The 19,627-nt window shown below is 43.6% G+C and overlaps 1 protein-coding gene across 1 annotated transcript in view; it reads right to left on the bottom strand.

The window, feature by feature from the left end:
- Positions 1 to 19,627, bottom strand: part of LOC308291794 (ankyrin repeat and SAM domain-containing protein 1A) — a gene marked incomplete at its 5' end in the record, with an annotated part of 149,921 nt that overhangs the window by 32,284 nt on the left and 98,010 nt on the right. The window contains one exon of the mRNA XM_080733927.1: positions 7,182 to 7,251. Within this exon, the coding sequence (XP_080590053.1) occupies positions 7,182 to 7,251 (70 nt within the window). The remainder of the gene's footprint in view (positions 1 to 7,181; positions 7,252 to 19,627) is intronic.

Raw genomic sequence — 19,627 nt, 5'->3', positions numbered from 1 at the left:
ATCGTGATTTCAATCCCATTCACAGTTTGTTTTTCCCCCGATAAAAGTGGGGGTATGGTTTTATATTAGCTAACGCTGGGTCGCTGGGACCCGCAGGCGAAAGAAAACTCAATCACCCATGATCCTTTGGGTGATGACGTCATCAGGAGGTGAATAATCTCCGTTGGCTTCGATGCGTTGCTCTGCAGAAAAAAAAACGTCTTTATCTCAGAAAGAATCTTTCTCCAAATCGTGAGAAACGCCTTTTCTCATGAAGTACAAAATATCAAATCAAAATGAAGTGCAGTCGATGGAGGCAGAAGGTTTCTAAATAATGAATTCTATTCCTGGCACAAAGCGTTCAATCTCATTGTTTTAAGGAGGAGCCTCCTTTTTCTCCCTGACCGGACGTCTTCACAGACGCTCTGAGATCCTCTGGAAACTTTGTGAGGAGATGTGAAGATTATCACCGAGCAGCCTGCACTGCACTCAGTGCTGACGCAACGATGTATGCTCATCAGCAGACCACGCACTCTCTCTCTCTCTTACACGCACACGCACGCATACATTCACGTACACACGAGGCAGCAGAACAAACAGGAACTACAAATACAAAAGCATGCGTCCGTCCGGTCAAACAAGGTAAGGCAGAGAGAGAGAGAGAGAGAGAGAGAGAGAGAGAGAGAGAGAGAGAGAGAGAGAGAGAGAGAGAGAGAGAGAGAGAGCAGCTGACTGAAGACACTGAGGTCAGTTAATCACTGCAGCCTGACTCTTTGTTAACTTCATATAAAAGTGTTTTGTTGGTAAGAAGAGAAAACACATGGCATCTCTTCTGCCATGAGACACAGAGCTATGAGCCAGGCTTCACACACAACACACTTTTAAATCCATATAAACACACACACCTTGTTGTGAACATTCAAACTAAGACTCCACACGACTGTATTGGTGTGAATGTTCCAACATGCAACTTAAGTCATAGAAATGATATATTTCCAATCAACATCATTTTCCAGAGGGACACGACTGTTCATCGATCAGTTTCATGGCGGAGACGAAATCGACGAAAGAATAAATAAATCAACAGCGGAAATTCCGGCGACAACGAGACGTCATGAAATTGAAATTAGTGGAAGGAACAAGTTTAACTTTCTACGTGTTCCTTTAACTGTTCCTTCCATGTCACTGTCACACTGTCAACACACACACACACACACACACACACACACACACACGCATGTGCGCACATGCACGCACGCACACGCACACACACACACACACACACACACACACACACACACACACACACACACACACACACACACACACAGTGTCCCGTGCAGGTCAGCCGTCCAGCAGACTGACTCCTCAGTAGTTCAGTAAGGGTTGCATCGTCCCGTCCAGGCTGAACTCTGTTGCTGCTCAGCTGGTCATCTGCTGGATGGAGGCGGAACAGAAAGAACGTAACGTCCTTCCATCGTCCTGCTGAATTAAACTGCTGCTGCTGCTCACTGGAGGAGGATTCTATCTCTCTCTCTCTCTCTCTTTCCTTTCTCTCTCTCTCTCCCCCTCTCCCTCTCTCTCTCTCTCTCCCTCCTTGCTTGCCTGCGTCTCCCCCCTCCCCCTCCTCTCTCTGCATCATGGATGTTAGTTTGTCCGTTTACAGCTTCAGCGTCAGTTCAGTAAAAGCTAAGGTATGGCAACATGACTGGTGTCTCACCAGTCATGTTGCCATACCTTAGTAACAGGCATGATACATTTATTTTAAGAAGTACATTCTATTTTTGTTCAAGTGCAGCTAAACTTGGCATAAAATAGTAAACGTGCCACAATTAACAATAATGCATTGCACCTGTGCAGCTGACCTGCGGAACCTGGGAATATAGCATTCTGTCAAGATGGTGGAGAATATAATTATAATACCTTGTTAACTCATTGCATGCCAGGCCCGATAGTCCCGAGATTATTTCAATGTCTTTCCCTGCCAGGCCCGATAGTCCCGAGAATTTCCGCCATTTTGAAAAAAAAAAAAATTCAAAAAATTTTTTTTTCAATTTTTTTTTCTGACCCCAAAAAAATGTAGTAGGCATGATAGAAATCGCGAAATTGCATGTTTAACCCCCATAGCAACCCCATCTATCAAACATGGCAGCCATCTTTGTTTACATTTTAGGAAAACATAATGGCTTCTATCTCACGAATGCCTGAACGGATTTCCATTCGGATTTTTTTGTTTGAAAGCTGTGAGCAATGTGGACACACGTGGTGCATTATCTAGGCATGGGTGTGCATGATCCGTGCACTATGAATTACATGGAAGTCTATGGAGACCAGAGGCACCGTAGAGTACGAAGGTATGTTAAAATGGCGGGGAATGTGTTAAAGTGACCATTTTGTAAAGTTTTGCATTTGTAGTTATTTTACTGTAATTTAACAACATATTAACCAGCACAGATAGACAAAGAGACATTCATGGATTTATATTTAAAAGTAACTTTTATTCTCCCCCCTGGACCCAGGGTATGGCAGCTGCATACCCCTGCCATACCCAGTTGACGCCCCTGTACAGCTTACAGACCATCCTGTCCATTAACACACACTGGGTTCTGTGTGTCTAATGGACTGATCTCACCTCTCCTCTCAACCAATCAACCCCCCCCCTCCCACTCTGACGAGGGGTTGGCCAATCAATCAGCAGACAGAAAAAAAGCCGCGGCCCACCACTGACCGCACGCTTGGGACGGAGCCACGGACGCTGGCAGCCGATTGGACAGGATTCAAGGTTCAAGCAACCCACTGGACAGACGGACGGACGTACAGACACTACCAGCTCCACTGCTGTTTACTAACATGCCAAGTTTAGCTGCACTTGAACAACCGTTCCAGGCTGCCATATCCAGCCCAAGAAACCATAGAAACCTGTGTAAAAAACTGACAAAACTCGTTTTTTTAGACATTCTACATGCAGATCTACATGCTCACAACGCCTCACGCTGCAAGGCGTTGTGAGCATGTAGATCTGCTATTTTCACAATAGAACTGTGTTATACAAAATGTAATGCCTCTTTTCCATGAGGACTCCCATCTTTGCCATACCCTTGCTTTTGCTGAACTGACGCCACTGAGAGGGACAAGAGGACAAGGGGACAGAGGAGTCAACGCCCTGTTGTTCCTCTCCCACAGCCCACAGGCCCAGAGTCCCTGAAGCAGCATCCATCCATCATCACCTTGAGGACAAACTGGCCTGGTGCAACCATTCTAGCAGCCTTGTGTCCTCCCCATCCATAAAGCACAGAGATTACATTACACAAAACTAATCCAAATAAGTAAAGAATTGGAAAGTCAAATGTAGATTTTCAATGAAATGAAGCACAGAGAGTTTCCTACAGCTGCTGCAGCCATTTGATAAAATAAGAATTAAGATTATTATTATTATTCTATGAACTTCAACTCAACTTCTTACTGAGTCGACTGGTTAAACTAACAGTGTCACACAAAAGTATAGCAAAACAATTGCCGATTTAAAGTGATGCAATGCACCGTGAGCTTGTCTTTGAATTGTATGTTAAGTTACTTACAAGTAGGTGAGTGGGTTGTGGGTTAGGTTCTGTGGGTTTCATACAGTAGGTGAGTGGGTTGTGGGTTAGGTACTGTGGGTTTCATACAATAATGAACTAATGGAAAGTTGGCCTGGGATCAATACCATCATCAGGTTTCTGATAAGGGGAGATCAATACCATCATCAGGTGTCTGATGCGGTTGAGAGCAGGAAATAACTGTTGTAGTTTTTAACATCATTTTGTAGTCCTCAGGCAGCAGGAACCACACTGCTGTGCACCTTCTAAGTGCTTAAAGTGTTCCCACTAAATGGAAACTAAGATACTGTATGATGACTACATGTAATAGAGGATATGTGTGTGACATCATCAACATACCCGGAAGTTAAGCGGGAACGCCTACTGAGTGGCAAAAAACTACTTTCTGGCCTTGACAGCCGTAACATCTTAACACCTTCTAAGCCTGGCCGTACTCCCTCGGACTTCCTACTGGGTCTCATCAGCCACACGTCTATTCCCGGACTTTTGATATAAATTATAATAATAAAAAAAAAAAACATCGGAAATTCTTCTCTGTGTCTTTTTGGAGCGATCTGAAACGGTTAATATGCTCTGACAGTCATTTTCTGGTGCTGGGTGTGATACTCCTAATATCCAGCAGGCCACGCCGTTGACTCACATTCTGGATGGATGGCTGGCCAGGAGGAGCCTCATCCTCTCCCCAGTGTTGAAAATCAACAAGAAGCTCAAACAAGATGGCTGGTCTTTGTCTCTGTTCGTGGATCGCGGTTTCAATCACGTTCGGGCGCCGCTTCTCTATCGCTCCTTTCCCTGCTTCGCCGCACGTAAACGAATGGAATTGATCTCCCCTCCGCCTCGCCAAAGTAAGATCGCCGACCTCTGCAGGATGAATGTGTACGCTGTGTCGAGCACTCCATTACGTGTTGTTATCATGTGGGCTTTGTTTTTTTTTAAAACATGTTTGTAAATAAATGGCTTATTTCTTCGGCGCTACCTCTGTTCAGAGGGTTCTGCCGCGGCTTGCAACGTGTTAAAGGTGATACACCATGAAAATTCACTTTTCCTATTTAAAACATTTTTTTGGGTCCCGCTAGCACCTTCTATCCTCACAAAGTCCCATTTCAGACCGTTGTGTCTTTCTCTGGTTTTGGGAAGGTGGAGGTTAAAAGCATCCCACAGGTTCTCAAAACAGGCTGTCCAGATTTGCTGCCGTTTGTGACGTCATGAACGGCCGTTTTTGAAGAAAAAACATGTTTGTGACGCAGTTCAGGCCAAAGGTGGTACTGCAGCTGAAAATGCTCTGAGAGCCATTCAAAAATGAGAGGCTCTCTATTCAGGAGTGGTAATTTAGCCTCAAACCTTTTGAAAAACGTTTTTGGGACATAAACAATATGACATAAATACTTTTTAAATCCAGAGACTAATAAACGACCCAGAACCTCACATCTCCCTGTTTCAACGGGTGGCGCAGCGGTAAAGTCCCTGCCCACCACCAGGGATGTTGTGGGTTCGAATCCACCGTGGTGTACAGGCCGATTGGGCCGGGGTGGCACCTGTCAGCAGGCAGGGTCGGGTGGGAAGATTACGACGAAGGGGCAAAAAAAAAAGTTAAAGCGCAACTCAAAAATACAATTATTATTTGTAAGCAAATCCGCAATAAAACAACAAGCTTATAATAAGCAGACATGGCAACAGGGACATGATAAATACAGCCTTTTATCCTCCAGCCTGAGGGGGGCGATAGTACCACGCGGTGGATAAACGTAAAACCAACGGCCACAGGATTTATGACACAAAGATGAACCATAAGAAGATAAACATCAAAACCCAGCAGAAACCAGCAGTTTATTCCTCTCCTCCTTCTGACTGCCAGGCACCAATCATTACTAAGATAAAACACCATCTGACTGCCCTGCACCAATCATTACTAAGATAAAACACCAGCTGACTGCCCTGCACCAATCATTACTAAGATAAAACACCAGCTGACCGCCCTGCACCAATCATTACTAAGATAAAACACCAGCTGACCGCCCTGCACCAATCATTACTAAGATAAAACACCAGCTGACCGCCAGGCACCAATCATTACTAAGATAAAACACCATCTGACTGCCCTGCACCAATCATTACTAAGATAAAACAGCAGCTGACTGCCAGGCACCAATCATTACTAAGATAAAACACCAGCTGACTGCCAGGCACCAATCATTACTAAGATAAAACACCAGCTGACTGCCAGGCACCAATCATTACTAAGATAAAACACCAGCTGACTCCCCTGCACCAATCATTACTAAGATAAAACACCAGCTGACTGCCAGGCACCAATCATTACTAAGATAAAACACCAGCTGACTGCCATGCACCAATCATTACTAAGATAAAACACCAGCTGACTGCCCTGCACCAGAGCCCTAGAATGAAGAGTTGCGTCACTCCCGTTCACTTCATGGGGCCAGGTCTTCTACGCACACATCTATTGGCGTATAGTGACAAACGGCGAACCGGAAGTTTACAAAATGCATTGAAGTCTATGAGGTGTAAAGTGACAATGAACCACGTGACCAGCGCTGTTTCTGACCCCGCAGTGGCAGGACTCTCTGATTAGAAGGCTCTGCCCTGCACCAATCATTACTAAGATAAAACACCATCTGACTGCCAAGCACCAATCATTACTAAGATAAAACACCAGCTGACCGCCCTGCACCAATCATTACTAAGATAAAACACCATCTGACTGCCCTGCACCAATCATTACTAAGATAAAACAGCAGCTGACTGCCAGGCACCAATCATTACTAAGATAAAACACCAGCTGACTGCCAGGCACCAATCATTACTAAGATAAAACACCAGCTGACTGCCAGGCACCAATCATTACTAAGATAAAACACCAGCTGACTGCCCTGCACCAATCATTACTAAGATAAAACACCAGCTGACTGCCAGGCACCAATCATTACTAAGATAAAACACCAGCTGACTGCCAGGCACCAATCATTACTAAGATAAAACAGCAGCTGACTGCCAAGCACCAATCATTACTAAGATAAAACACCAGCTGACCGCCCTGCACCAATCATTACTAAGATAAAACACCATCTGACTGCCCTGCACCAATCATTACTAAGATAAAACAGCAGCTGACTGCCCTGCACCAATCATTACTAAGATAAAACAGCAGCTGACTGCCAGGCACCAATCATTACTAAGATAAAACACCAGCTGACTGCCAGGCACCAATCATTACTAAGATAAAACACCAGCTGACTGCCAGGCACCAATCATTACTAAGATAAAACACCAGCTGACTGCCAGGCACCAATCATTACTAAGATAAAACACCAGCTGACTGCCAGGCACCAATCATTACTAAGATAAAACACCAGCTGACTGCCAGGCACCAATCATTACTAAGATAAAACACCAGCTGACTGCCAGGCACCAATCATTACTAAGATAAAACAGCAGCTGGGCGGCTCGTTAAAGACGTTAAGAGAGAAAGAGAATTAAAGTAATATTTAATAACAGCTAACAGTTGATTTCCCCCGGAATGGAAGAAAGCTGTGCAAGAGTGCCTGGGTTCATTTAAAATATACATACATAAAAGAAAAGATTTACCTGGTGTGGCGTACTGCTGGTCTCTGGAGAAGTCGATGCCAGCACCGATCAGAGTCATGATCTTCTCGATCTGAGGAGGAAGAGCAGAGAAACACCATGGATGAGAAGATGTTGGACCACAACCTTCTACCATAACATACATAACCTCCAGATTTTCGACATTGCACTATTAGGTTGTGTCGGTAGTTTTTCGCACTGATTTTCGACATTGCACTATTAGGGTGTGTCGGTAGTTTTTCGCACTGATTTTCGACATTGCACTATTAGGTTGTGTCGGTAGTTTTTCGCACTGATTTTCGACATTGCACTATTAGGTTGTGTCGGTAGTTTTTCGCACTGATTTTCGACATTGCACTATTAGGTTGTGTCGGTAGTTTCTGAGTATTTGTCTTGTTTAACAATGACAGTGAGATACTTGTTGCACTAACTAGCATTTACTGCTTTGGTCTCTTTTTTGTAAGACACTTTATGTTTGTATACTTATATTTTATTCGCCCCCTCTATTGATGCACCCTCTCTTTATTGGTACTGTACTGCTCTTGTTTTTTACTCTCTTCTATCTTTTCCTACTTCTCTGTAACTTTGTAAATAACTGTATACTGCTGTGCTACAACTGGACAACTGAATTTCCCCCTTGGGATAATAAAGGTATCTATCTATCTATCTATAACCTGCCACCATAACTCTATGACTGCCTGCATAGATATGTTCCAACCCGCCCACTCAGGTCCTCTAGTGCAGACCTACTTGAGGCCCCAACAATGACATATAAAAAATATGGTGAAGCAGCTTTATGCTTCTACGGACCACAACCTTCTGACCACACTTACACCTCATCCGCACACGAGCGAGCGACACAACACGACACGACGTCCCGCGAAATACTGTCCACATATGGAGCTGTCGGTCATCTCGTTGCGACGCAGCCTGAACCAATCAAATAATTAAATAATAACATAAAGTGTTTGGGGAGCGGGACATGACCATTGGACGTCGCCGTGAAACCTCGCTCAAACAGAGGCTCCACGAGCGAAAAAAGGAGGGGTGGACGACGTCGCGGCACGCGACCACTCTTAACAATTTACAATTACAGTTTACAGTTTAGGCATTTGGCAGACACTTTTAATCCAAAGCGACTTACAATAGGCAGATAATACATCACTATAATAAACAAGATAACATGTCAGAACATCAACAACAATATAACAAGGTATAGGAATATCAATCTAAAAAACAATAACATATAAGTAGACCACACACCTAATCAGTAAAAAACATTTCTAAAACCTAAAAAATGGTATCTATCTGCTCTGACCTCACGCTATGGCTTTCATGTCCCTTCTATGCCCATATCTTTTATGCCCATATATAGTCGACAATGTGATGTCAGAACATGCCCATATATGGGCATTCCCAGATCCCACTTGTAAATGAATTACGTCCTTGTACGTTTTATGCCCATATATTGGAGAACCCTGTCCTGATGTCATCAATATTAACAAGGGCATATCTGGGAATGCCCATATTTGGTAATGCCCATATATGGGCATGTTCTGCCATTCTCAACAGGCACTGTTGAGATTGGGTAACTGATCCCATGTACATCACTGTGATGTCATCACTGGCCAGATAGCCAAGAATTGGCGAGAACTCGCCCTTTAGGGGGCGAGGTCGCATGTCGCCCTGAGGCGTCTTACTAGTTGTAAGGCATAATGGATTAAGAGTGTCTGCTAAATGTTTAAATTATTTCCTGAATAAAGTTACTTAACCTGAGCAGAAACCTTTGATCTCCAACAGTTTTAGAGATCGGAGGGTTTTCTTCCCGACAGTGACGTTATTATGGTCACTGTCGGGCAGAAAGAAACCTTGTATCTCCAAGTTTCAAATTAATATGTATTTTGGTAAAGCAAAGCCCTGCTTCATCGTACAAGGCTGTCGCACAAGACTAGTGAAAACAGCCGGTCTACAAGGTGTGCTTGTAAATCACAATTTTCACAATTTTCTGGGCACACAATGAGCAACATGACGCAGGACAGCACAGAGATCTACAACTGTACAAAACACAGTGTAAAAGACCTCCGTTACCCTTCCCAATCGGGATAACACCATACATGCAGCATACATGTGTAAATAATGTATGTCAACACTGACTCTATAGCACCCTCTACAGGGAGACTCACTACACCACAGGGACGCACACACATGCACCCATACACAGGCATGCACGCACACACGCAGGCAATTCCCTTCCCAATCATTCACACAGCAGTGTGTATGTTTGTGTGTGTGTGTGTGTGTGTGTGTGTGTGTGTGTGTGTGTGTGTGTGTGTGTGTGTGTGTGTGTGTGTGTGTGTGTAAGAAAACATCGATACACAATAGTCTTACAAGGCTGTATGGATATACAAATATAAAGAATGAACTGAAAATATATATTTTTTTGTTTTTACTGCTACAGCAGTGTAAAAATGTTGCATATTAGAGGGACTGTGATAGATATGAATACAGAGCCACAACTCATACATTTTATTTTTATTTTACTCAATAGGGCAATATTATATTGGCATGTCCATATACAGTATAGGCATATCTGTTAAACATAAAAATACACTTTCGCTACTCAGCAAAACAAGAGTGCTTAAAGTGTTCCCACTAAGGAAAGTAGGATTTCAACATCGTAAAACCGTCTTTTTCTTGGTGAGTATTTTTTTATTTTTTTACTAGAGATTCACTAGAGCAGGGGTTTTCAAAGTGGGTGACGGGGCGTTGTGGGCTTGTAGATCTGCTGTTTTCACTAGTTTAGTACATTTTATAGATGATAATACAAAACGAACGCTTTTGGACATACAAGGTTTCCACCCGACAACGACGATATGCTATAAATATAAGGTGAGTGAAAATTATAATGTAGGGATGCCTCGGATTAAAACAATATTTATAGGGTGACCTGAGACAAAAAGGTTTGGGAACCCCTGCAGTAGAGATACCGGGCGTGTGCAGCCAACGGCTGAAAAGTAACACAGCGTTAAAGAGAAGTCTTTCTAACACTATGGACCACAGCTTCACTGACTGCTGCTGCTGCACTGAGACATGTTCAAACTACTGCCTCACAATCTATTCTAGATTCTAGAACAACACAAGGCTGCTGGGGCTCAAGAGGTAGAGCGTCCGGTTCGATCCCGGGCTCCCCCAGAGTCAGTGTGGAAGAGTCCTTGAGCAAGACTCTGAACCCCTAACTGCTCCTGATGAGCAGGTTGGTGCCAAGCATGGTTTCCTCTGACATCGGTGTGTGTGAATGTGTGGGTGAATGTGATGCAAAGTGTCTTCGATAACGGCGCTATATAATTGCGCTGTTTACCAGAGAGAAAACTGGATTTGGAGGTGCATGCATGGATGTAAAGAGGACTCACAAAGAGCTGATGTTGCAGCTGATTTATAAACACAGAGAATAGCCGATCTTCAAGCTGATGGCGTGATGCGCCACACGCTTGAACATTCGCTACTTTCGGTGCGCGACCCCCGCCGCGTGACTCTCAGAACGGGTACACATTATAGTGTATCATTATTTTATGCTTTAACTATTGAAAAATAGCAGATATACAAGCTGTGAGCTTGTAGATCTGCTATTTTTGAAAAATCGTGAAAATTAGAATTTTGACCCAATTCTATAAGTGTCTTTTGAATCCTTCTAAGTTTTTTTTGAAAAACCCTATGTTTCTATGTCAGCAATTTGGCCAACCATCGTCAAAGAAAAGGTCCTTTTCACTCAACTGGAGCTCAGTTAGTCTGTTCTTGAGAGACTACTATGTCAGTGGTGCTCAAACCTTTTCATGTGAAGGACCCCCAAAATGATATTTATTTGTCCACGGACCCCCATCTCAAAATATTTAGTTCCAGGGACCACCCAGAAGCAAAATTTGAGTTACAAACGTTCGCTTAAATTTGCAAATATTTTCACGACTTTTTCAAAAATAGCAGATCTACAAGCTTGCAGCGTGGCACTCGGTGCCGCGCTGCGAGCTTGTATATCTGCTATTTTTCAATAGTTAAAGCGTTAAATAATGTTAGGCCTAAATGGGATAAATCAGGCCTTAGGGAAGACGAAGAACCCTGGTCTGTCTGGCCAGAGGAGGAAGAGAGAAACCATGACCGACGTCATTTATGCATCATTCCAAAGAGGTTTATGGAAGCCTGAAAGAATCCCAGATCTAACATACATCTATGAAGATCGGCCCCAGAAGAAGACCCAGAACCAGAAGAGGAACCAAAATGAAGGCTTTGATCTTACGCTGTCAACGGAACTACTTCTCTGTCTCTGATTGGAGGAGGAGGAGGAGGAGGAGGAGGGAGGCATCAGGCTCTGCTGCTGAGAGAAGGTCAAGGTTTCATTACTTTCATTACATACAGAATCAGTCTGTGGAGGGACCACCTCGGCAGAAGTTGTTTTGTGATAAGCAAATAAAAAAAAATACAAAAATAAAAAGTCGGGCACACAACTGATGATGTATCGTACTGGTGGCACCCCGCCATCTTTGCCAAGTTCCACTCCACCCGTTCATTTGTTGTCCTGCCTGTTTAGGGATCTTTAACAACCAGTCCTCTTATCTGAGGTTCACTGCACCGTAGATGTAGCAACTGTCCTTTCATCTGAAACACTTTATCTTTGTCTAACACACTGGGTGGCATAATAAAAAAACATAATGATAAAACTCATAGATGAAACTCAAACAGAGGCCCGTTCAGTTTGCTTCAGCGAGAGCATTATGGGATGTACAGTAGTATATGGATTATTAAACCCTTCCAGAGGTGCCACGACTGCAGTTTTCCCGGTGAACCTAAGCACAACGGTGGGGGCCGATGGGCAAGGAGGGTCGCAAGCTTATGAGAAACAACTTAAATTAAAGGTGATACACCATGCATTTAAAAAGTATTTATGTCATATTGTTTATGTCCCAAAAAACGTTTTTCAAAAGGTTTGAGGCTAAATTACCACTCCTGAATAGAAATAGTTCTGGATTATAGTTTAAAGTATTTATTTAAAGTATAGTTTCAAGTATTTCAAAATGCATGTGCATCAGATTGTGATCATTTTACCCCTTGTGTCATCATCTGTGAATGCATAAAATACATGCGCGCGCGCACGCGCGCACGCACGCACGCACGCACGCACGCACGCACGCACGCACGCACGCACGCACGCACGCACGCACGCACGCACGCACGCACGCACGCACGCACGCACGCACGCACGCACGCACGCACGCACGCACGCACGCACGCACGCACACACACACACACACACACACACACACACACACACACACACACACACACACACACACACACACACACACACACACACACACACACACACACACACACACACACACACACACACACACACACAGAGAGTGTGATGGTGATGAAACAGGCTATGCTACTTTGCTCTAATTCCACATAAAAGGGGTCCACAGACCACAGTTCTCAGTTGAACCAAAGCACAGCAGCAGCCACCCAGCCAGCATCAGTAGAGACATGAACACAAGAGAGACGTTCTAGAGTTGTTCAGTAATGATTAGAGACTAGTCTCTCTGTGTGGTTCATATAGAACATTCTAGAGTTGTTCAGTAATGATTAGAGACTAGTCTCTCTGTGTGGTTCATATAGAACATTCTAGAGTTGTTCAGTAATGATTAGAGACTAGTCTCTCTGTGTGGTTCATATAGAACATTCTAGAGTTGTTCAGTAATGATTAGAGACTAGTCTCTCTGTGTGGTTCATATAGAACATTCTAGAGTTGTTCAGTAATGATTAGAGACTAGTCTCTCTGTGTGGTTCATATATAACATGCTAGAGTTGTTCAGTAATGATTAGAGACTAGTCTCTCTGTGTGGTTCATATAGAACATTCTAGAGTTGTTCAGTAATGATTAGAGACTAGTCTCTCTGTGTGGTTCATATATAACATGCTAGAGTTGTTCAGTAATGATTAGAGACTAGTCTCTCTGTGTGGCTCATACAGAACACAGCAGTCTGTATGCTAGGGCATTCACGAATAGTGATTTTTAGTATTCAAATTATTCAACCTCAAAGTATTCGAATATTCGACAGGACTGGCCAAACTGTCAAATATTAAGTAAGCAAGAGGCAAACATTGTGAAAATAGCAGATCTACAACGCCTCGCGTTGCGAGGCGTTGTGAGCATGTAGATCTGATATTTTCACAATATTTATCTGCGGAACCAAGTCACATTAATACCTAAAATTCCAAGTGCTTGTCCGGGTGGGGGTCCCCAGTTCAAATATGTTTATTTTGGGGGTCACAGCCTAAAAAGGTTTGAGAAGCCCTGGTATAGAGCGTTAACAAATTCATCCACCAGGGGCATTGACAACTTATTCCTAGACTTCCTATCTCGCCAAGCGTATATTTTTTTTAAACAGAAAACAACTTTATTCGACTTCGGTGAACAATGTCGAATAGTGACTTTGATATTCGAATATTCAAATATTTGGTGAATGTCCTGCAGAGAGTCTGATACACTGTAGCCATGTTGTCATTAAATCATTCATCCAGGCTGGCCAATCAAGACAGGCTCGCTATGAAAGGACATCTTATTCTGAAGTCTTCCAGTCTGAAGACAGGCTCGCTATGAAAGGACATCTTATTCTGAAGTCTTCCAGTCTGAAGACAGGCTCACTATGAAAGGACATCTTATTCTGAAGTCTTCCAGCCTGAAGACAGGCTCGCTATGAAAGGACATCTTATTCTGAAGTCTTCCAGCCTGAAGACAGGCTCGCTATGAAAGGACGTCTTATTCTGAAGCCTTCCAGCCTGAGGCAAAACAACAAGACCTTGTATTGAAACTGATAACACATTACTACACCGTTTATACAATCCAAGGCATTAAGCACAATGCTTCTCAAAGTGGGGTCCGGGGACCCCCAGGGGTCCTTGCAGCAACATATCCCAAAGTTCGCAGCAAAATTAAATCATATCTCTGCTGTCGGGCCAAAACCTCCTGACTCCAAAATGTTCATTTTCGTGAAAACGAGCTCAAGTGGAGTTGAGAGGTTTTGACCGAAGGGCTTTTTACTACTTTTCATTGGTTCAATATTATTTTAACCAACACACAGACGTAAAGGGTGTTCAATAGCACATATTTATGAAAAAAAAGAGAGGGCCAATCGGGTGGAGTTAGCTGGATTGGCAGAAAGTGTGGAGTTAGGAGATTTTGTCCCAATCACTTTTTACTACTTTCCATTAACCAACACTCAGATGTAAAGGGTGTTCAATAGCCCTGATTTATGCCAGAAAATCTAAAACCTCAAAAATTTAGTTTTGGCCAGACAGTGACAATATAGCATCAGACTATATTTTGAAACGTAATTTTCAAATCTCAAATTTGTTCTGAGATGTTAGTGGAAGTTGAAGTGAAAGTACTGAAAACTCAAGTACAGTAATTCAGGGGTCTTCAACAGGGGGTCCGCGACCCCTAGGGGGTCCGCGGAGGTACTGCAGGGGGTCCGCAAAATTATTGCTAAAAAAAAAAAAAGATTTCAAAAAATGTTTTTTTTTTCTACTTCTTTTTACATTCATGTTAAAAAATAAATCCTGATTCTATCCATTTTGAATAGCTTATATACATGATTACTATGCAATTGACAGATTGTTGATATTATTGACATTGGTTCTCAGTTAATAAGTAGTATGTTTAGAAATGGTAGTGGTACGGCCCACCCTGCTCGCTGTAACTTGTACATGTTTAAAATAAAAAATATGTCGTAGCCCCGACACCCCCATCCTACGAGGTGGTAGGGGGTCCCTGCTCCATCTCCCCATCAGTTTGGGGGTCCCCGGCCTGAAAACGTTGAAGACCCCTGCAGTAATTGATAGGGATGTCCAGATCGGGATTGGGAGATCGGGGCCGATTTCAAAAGATCGGAATCGGGAGAAAAAGATCGGGAAACACCATTTAAAAAATATATATAAGCTGATGAGCTTTATTTTAAATTTGTTTTGATACAACGCTGCACTAAGTGAAAAAGAGGCTTGGATAGAATGGATGCTGTTTTTTAAATACAAAAACAACCGTAAGAGACAACATAACAGCATTCTTCTTTTCTTTTTCCTTAATGCATTAAGCCGAAAGATCGGAACGGGAAGGATCGGGATCGAATCGGGAGCAAAAATATGTGATCGAGATCGGGAGCAAAAAAACGTGATCGGGGCATCCCTAGTAATTGAGTAAATGCACTTAATGACTTTCCACCAGTGCTCCACAGGAGGAGATGCAGAGAGGGTTCCTTTAGGGGGTCTAAATGGAACCATACAAGTCTGTAACTCTGATAGGGTACAAATGGAACCAAATGAACCCGTCAGGGATCACCCTGTCAGGGTTAAAGGGAGAACTTGAAACTGCAGCACACAGAGAGAGAGAGAGAGAGAGAGAGAGAGAGAGAGAGAGAGAGAGAGAGAGAGAGAGAGAGAGAGAGAGTCCATTGTCATAGGCTCCTCCCCCTTCCCATGCACACACAATGGACCCAGGGGTCAAAGGTCACCCTGGAGGAGGTGAGAGGTCAACAGCTGACGAGTTCAGAGAGACAGAGAGATGAAAAACATGGACCGGAGTCCATTCATTTATCACGCTCTTAGAGAGATGAAAAACATGGACCGGAGTCCATTCATTTATCACACTCTTAGAGAGATGAAAACATGGACCGGAGTCCATTAATTTATCACACTCTTAGAGAGATGAAAACATGGACCAGAGTCCATTCATTTATCACACTCTTAGAGAGATGAAAACATGGACCGGAGTCCATTCATTTATCACGTCAGCAGGAGGGTACACATTAAACAGCTTGGCACCAACATGGAGGAGGACACATTAAACAGGCTGGCACCAACATGGATGCCAACCAGAGAACAGTGTGCCCTTTGGCAGGTGCCAGTGTCGGGTCCAGATCTGCGCGTCTGCCATTTCTACTCTGCACATCCGGCGGTTGCAACTGACGGCACACAATATGATGTTGTGATTGGCTTTTCCTCTTCAAACCTTTATTGAACAAGGACTAACAACATCCCCCAAAGTAACTTTTAATAATAAATAACAGTACTGCATTAATTCTTATTGACTTTAATAATAAATAAGTATTGCATTAATTCTTATTGCCGAAAATTCCAAGTAACTTTTAATAATACATAACAGTACTGAGGTACCCCCCTGAGGACCGGTGGTCTGCGAGTGACCTCAGTGTGAGTCAGCCGTCCCGCTGGGCTTTCTCACCGCCGACCACGGGGCGAGGTCTGTGACTGACCGTTAGTGGTGGTCTCCCGGTGGAGGGTCGACGGATCCCTGCACGGTGGCCGTGAGTAGCCGCCCTGCGGGGGTCCCTCGCCGCCGATCACGGAGCCGCTGACCCCCTCACGGACCTGCGGAGGTCCGTGAGAGGACGCGGGGGTCAGCGGCTCCGTGGTCAGCGTCAACGGCGGGGTTCTCGCCGCTGACCCCCGCTCGTGGATCCGTCGACCCTCCACCAGGAGACCACCATCACGTGTTGACCACCACCCCGTGGTGACCGCGGCGAGAGACCCCCGCAGGGCGGCTGACTCACGGCTACCGTGCGGGGATCCGTCGATCCTCCACCGGGAGACCCGATGGTCACCTCGCCTCGCCGGTGACGGTCAGCGGCTCCGTGGTCAGCGGCGGAGGTCTCGCCACTGACCACGAGGCCAGCGGCGGGGGCCTCGCTGCTGACCACCGGGGTGTCTCTCACCGCTGATATTTATTATTAAAATAAACTATTCACTATATTATTAATATAGAAACTATTTACTATATTATTATTATTACTATATTAAAATAAACTATTACTATATTATTAATATAGTAAATTGTTTCTTTTAATAATAAATATTCTTAAAGAAACGTGTTATTTTCCTGTGTTCAATAAGAATTAATAATCCATGTAGCTGGGCACCGGTGGCTGTGTTGGGTGGCGAAAACAGCCGATCTACAAGCCCACAAAGCGTTGCGCTTGCTATGCGTTTTGAGCTTGTAGGTCTGCTGTTTTCAGACATATTTGTGACGTCAGTCGCAAGCGCCGGAAGCGAGCAGAAAAGGCAGAGCGAGTGGATCTTTAACCCACACCAGCGCTGATGCCTCTCTCTATACTGCATCCAGACTGTCTGTCTTCAATGCCATGGACTGTTATAAATATTAAACATTACATAACATTACAATATTAAACAACATCTCTCTCTATACTGCATCCAGACTGTCTGTCTTCAATGCCATGGACTGTTATTAAACATTACATAACATTACAATATTAAACAACATCTCTCTCTATACTGCATCCAGACTGTCTGTCTTCAATGCCATGGACTGTTATAAATATTAAACATTACATAACATTACAATATTAAACAACATCTCTCTCTATACTGCATCCAGACTGTCTGTCTTCAATGCCATGGACTGTTATAAATATTAAACATTACATAACATTACAATATTAAACAACATCTCTCTCTATACTGCATCCAGACAAGTCTGTCTTCAATGCCATTGACTGTAATAAATATTAAACATACTAGGATGATCCAGTATCCAAATAAGAGACTTATTTCCTATCAAATACATGGAGAATTGGAGACGGACACAATTAGAATATTGTGTAAAAAAGCATGCAGATGCCACAGCAGCCCAAATCTTCACTGACTGCTGAAACTGCACTGGATTTGGATTTTGATATTCATTAGCTGTATGCCATAAAAATTCTAATTTGAAGCAAAAAAGGTTTGAATATTTCATTACATGCACAACATATCTACCAGAATATATGAAACTGAAAAACTGCCAGACAATCAATGTCCAGAAATCCAAATCCTTTTTATTTTAAGCTGCAAACTCAACGTGTTTCAGCAGCATCAGGGAACGGTTGTGAATTATTGAGAATGTTTTTAGAGCGCAGCCTTGCAGAGGAAATCCTTTCATACCAATTCTGATTCTGGCAAGAAACCTTGAGTGTGAGAATAAAACATGTATTTGTCCAATCTGAATCGGTAGAGACATAGAGTATGTTCATACCAACACAACACAACTGGGGTGTTCATATTTGGTCTCCCCTTTCAGCCTCTTTCATATCAAGGTCTATTATTTATTCAGAATTGGAGCCATGGAAGTTAACCACTGTTTGACGAGATGGACTGGAGCCTCGCAGACCAAGAACAGAATATTTGGATCAGATTTTGTCCACAATTCCATGCTGTTTTGAACAGGCAAACGTTGCCCAAAATAACAATTCTTCTACATTCTCTAATTGTGTAGACTTTACAATAAATTAAGTAATGTATTATGTTTAACCACTGCATTGAATTGAATTGCGATGCATTGCTGAATCGGTTATTTGTGACGACACTATTGTTTTGTTTTGGCAATTCTTTCAACATAAGATGCTGCATTCAAGTTCAGGAGAGTTTGGACAAGGCAGTTCTCTTCAATGCTGCCTTCAGGTATGGCATGGAAAGAGGGGGCATTTGCATTTCTTTCACCATAGTGAAAACTGCATTGATAAATGGTAAATGGTAAATGGTGCATTTATATAGCGCTTTTATCCAAAGCGCTTTACATAGATTGTGCATTACATTCACCCATTCACGCACACATTCATACACCGGTGGCGGAGGAAACCATGCAAGGCACCAACCTGCTCACCGGGAGCAATGTGGGGTTCAGAGTCTTGCTCAAGGACTCTTCCACATTAACTCAGGGGGAGCCTGGATTCGAACTGGGAACCCTTCAGGAACCCTTTGTGTGCAAGTGTCCTTCTCACACTATCAACACTTCATCAAAAAGCCTGAGCAAAGAGTGACCACTCCTCTCAGAGTGACCACTCCTCTGCTAGCTCATAAAGAGTGACCACTCCTCTGACCACTCCTCTCAGAGTGACCACTCCTCTGACCACTCCTCTGCTAGCTCATAAAGAGTGACCACTCCTCTCAGAGTGACCACTCCTCTGACCACTCCTCTGCTAGCTCATAAAGAGTGACCACTCCTCTCAGAGTGACCACTCCTCTCAGAGTGACCACTCCTCTGCTAGCTCATAAAGAGTGACCACTCCTCTGCTAGCTCATAAAGAGTGACCACTCCTCTGACCACTCCTCTGCTAGCTCATAAAGAGTGACCACTCCTCTGCTAGCTCATAAAGAGTGACCACTCCTCTGACCACTCCTCTGCTAGCTCATAAAGAGTGACCACTCCTCTCAGAGTGACCACTCCTCTCAGAGTGACCACTCCTCTGACCACTCCTCTGACCACTCCTCACGGTCAGAATGAAAAGAGCAGTTTAACTCAGTCAACAACACCCAGCAGCAGCTGATCATCAACCACACAGCAGAGGAGAGAGAGAGAGAGAGAGAGAGAGAGAGAGCAGAGAAACACATCA

This window comes from Nannobrachium achirus (assembly GCF_963921795.1).
Source record: "Nannobrachium achirus genome assembly, chromosome: 9".
Taxonomy (NCBI): Eukaryota; Metazoa; Chordata; class Actinopteri; order Myctophiformes; family Myctophidae; genus Nannobrachium; species Nannobrachium achirus.
This window is presented reverse-complemented; position numbering and strand designations above follow the sequence as displayed.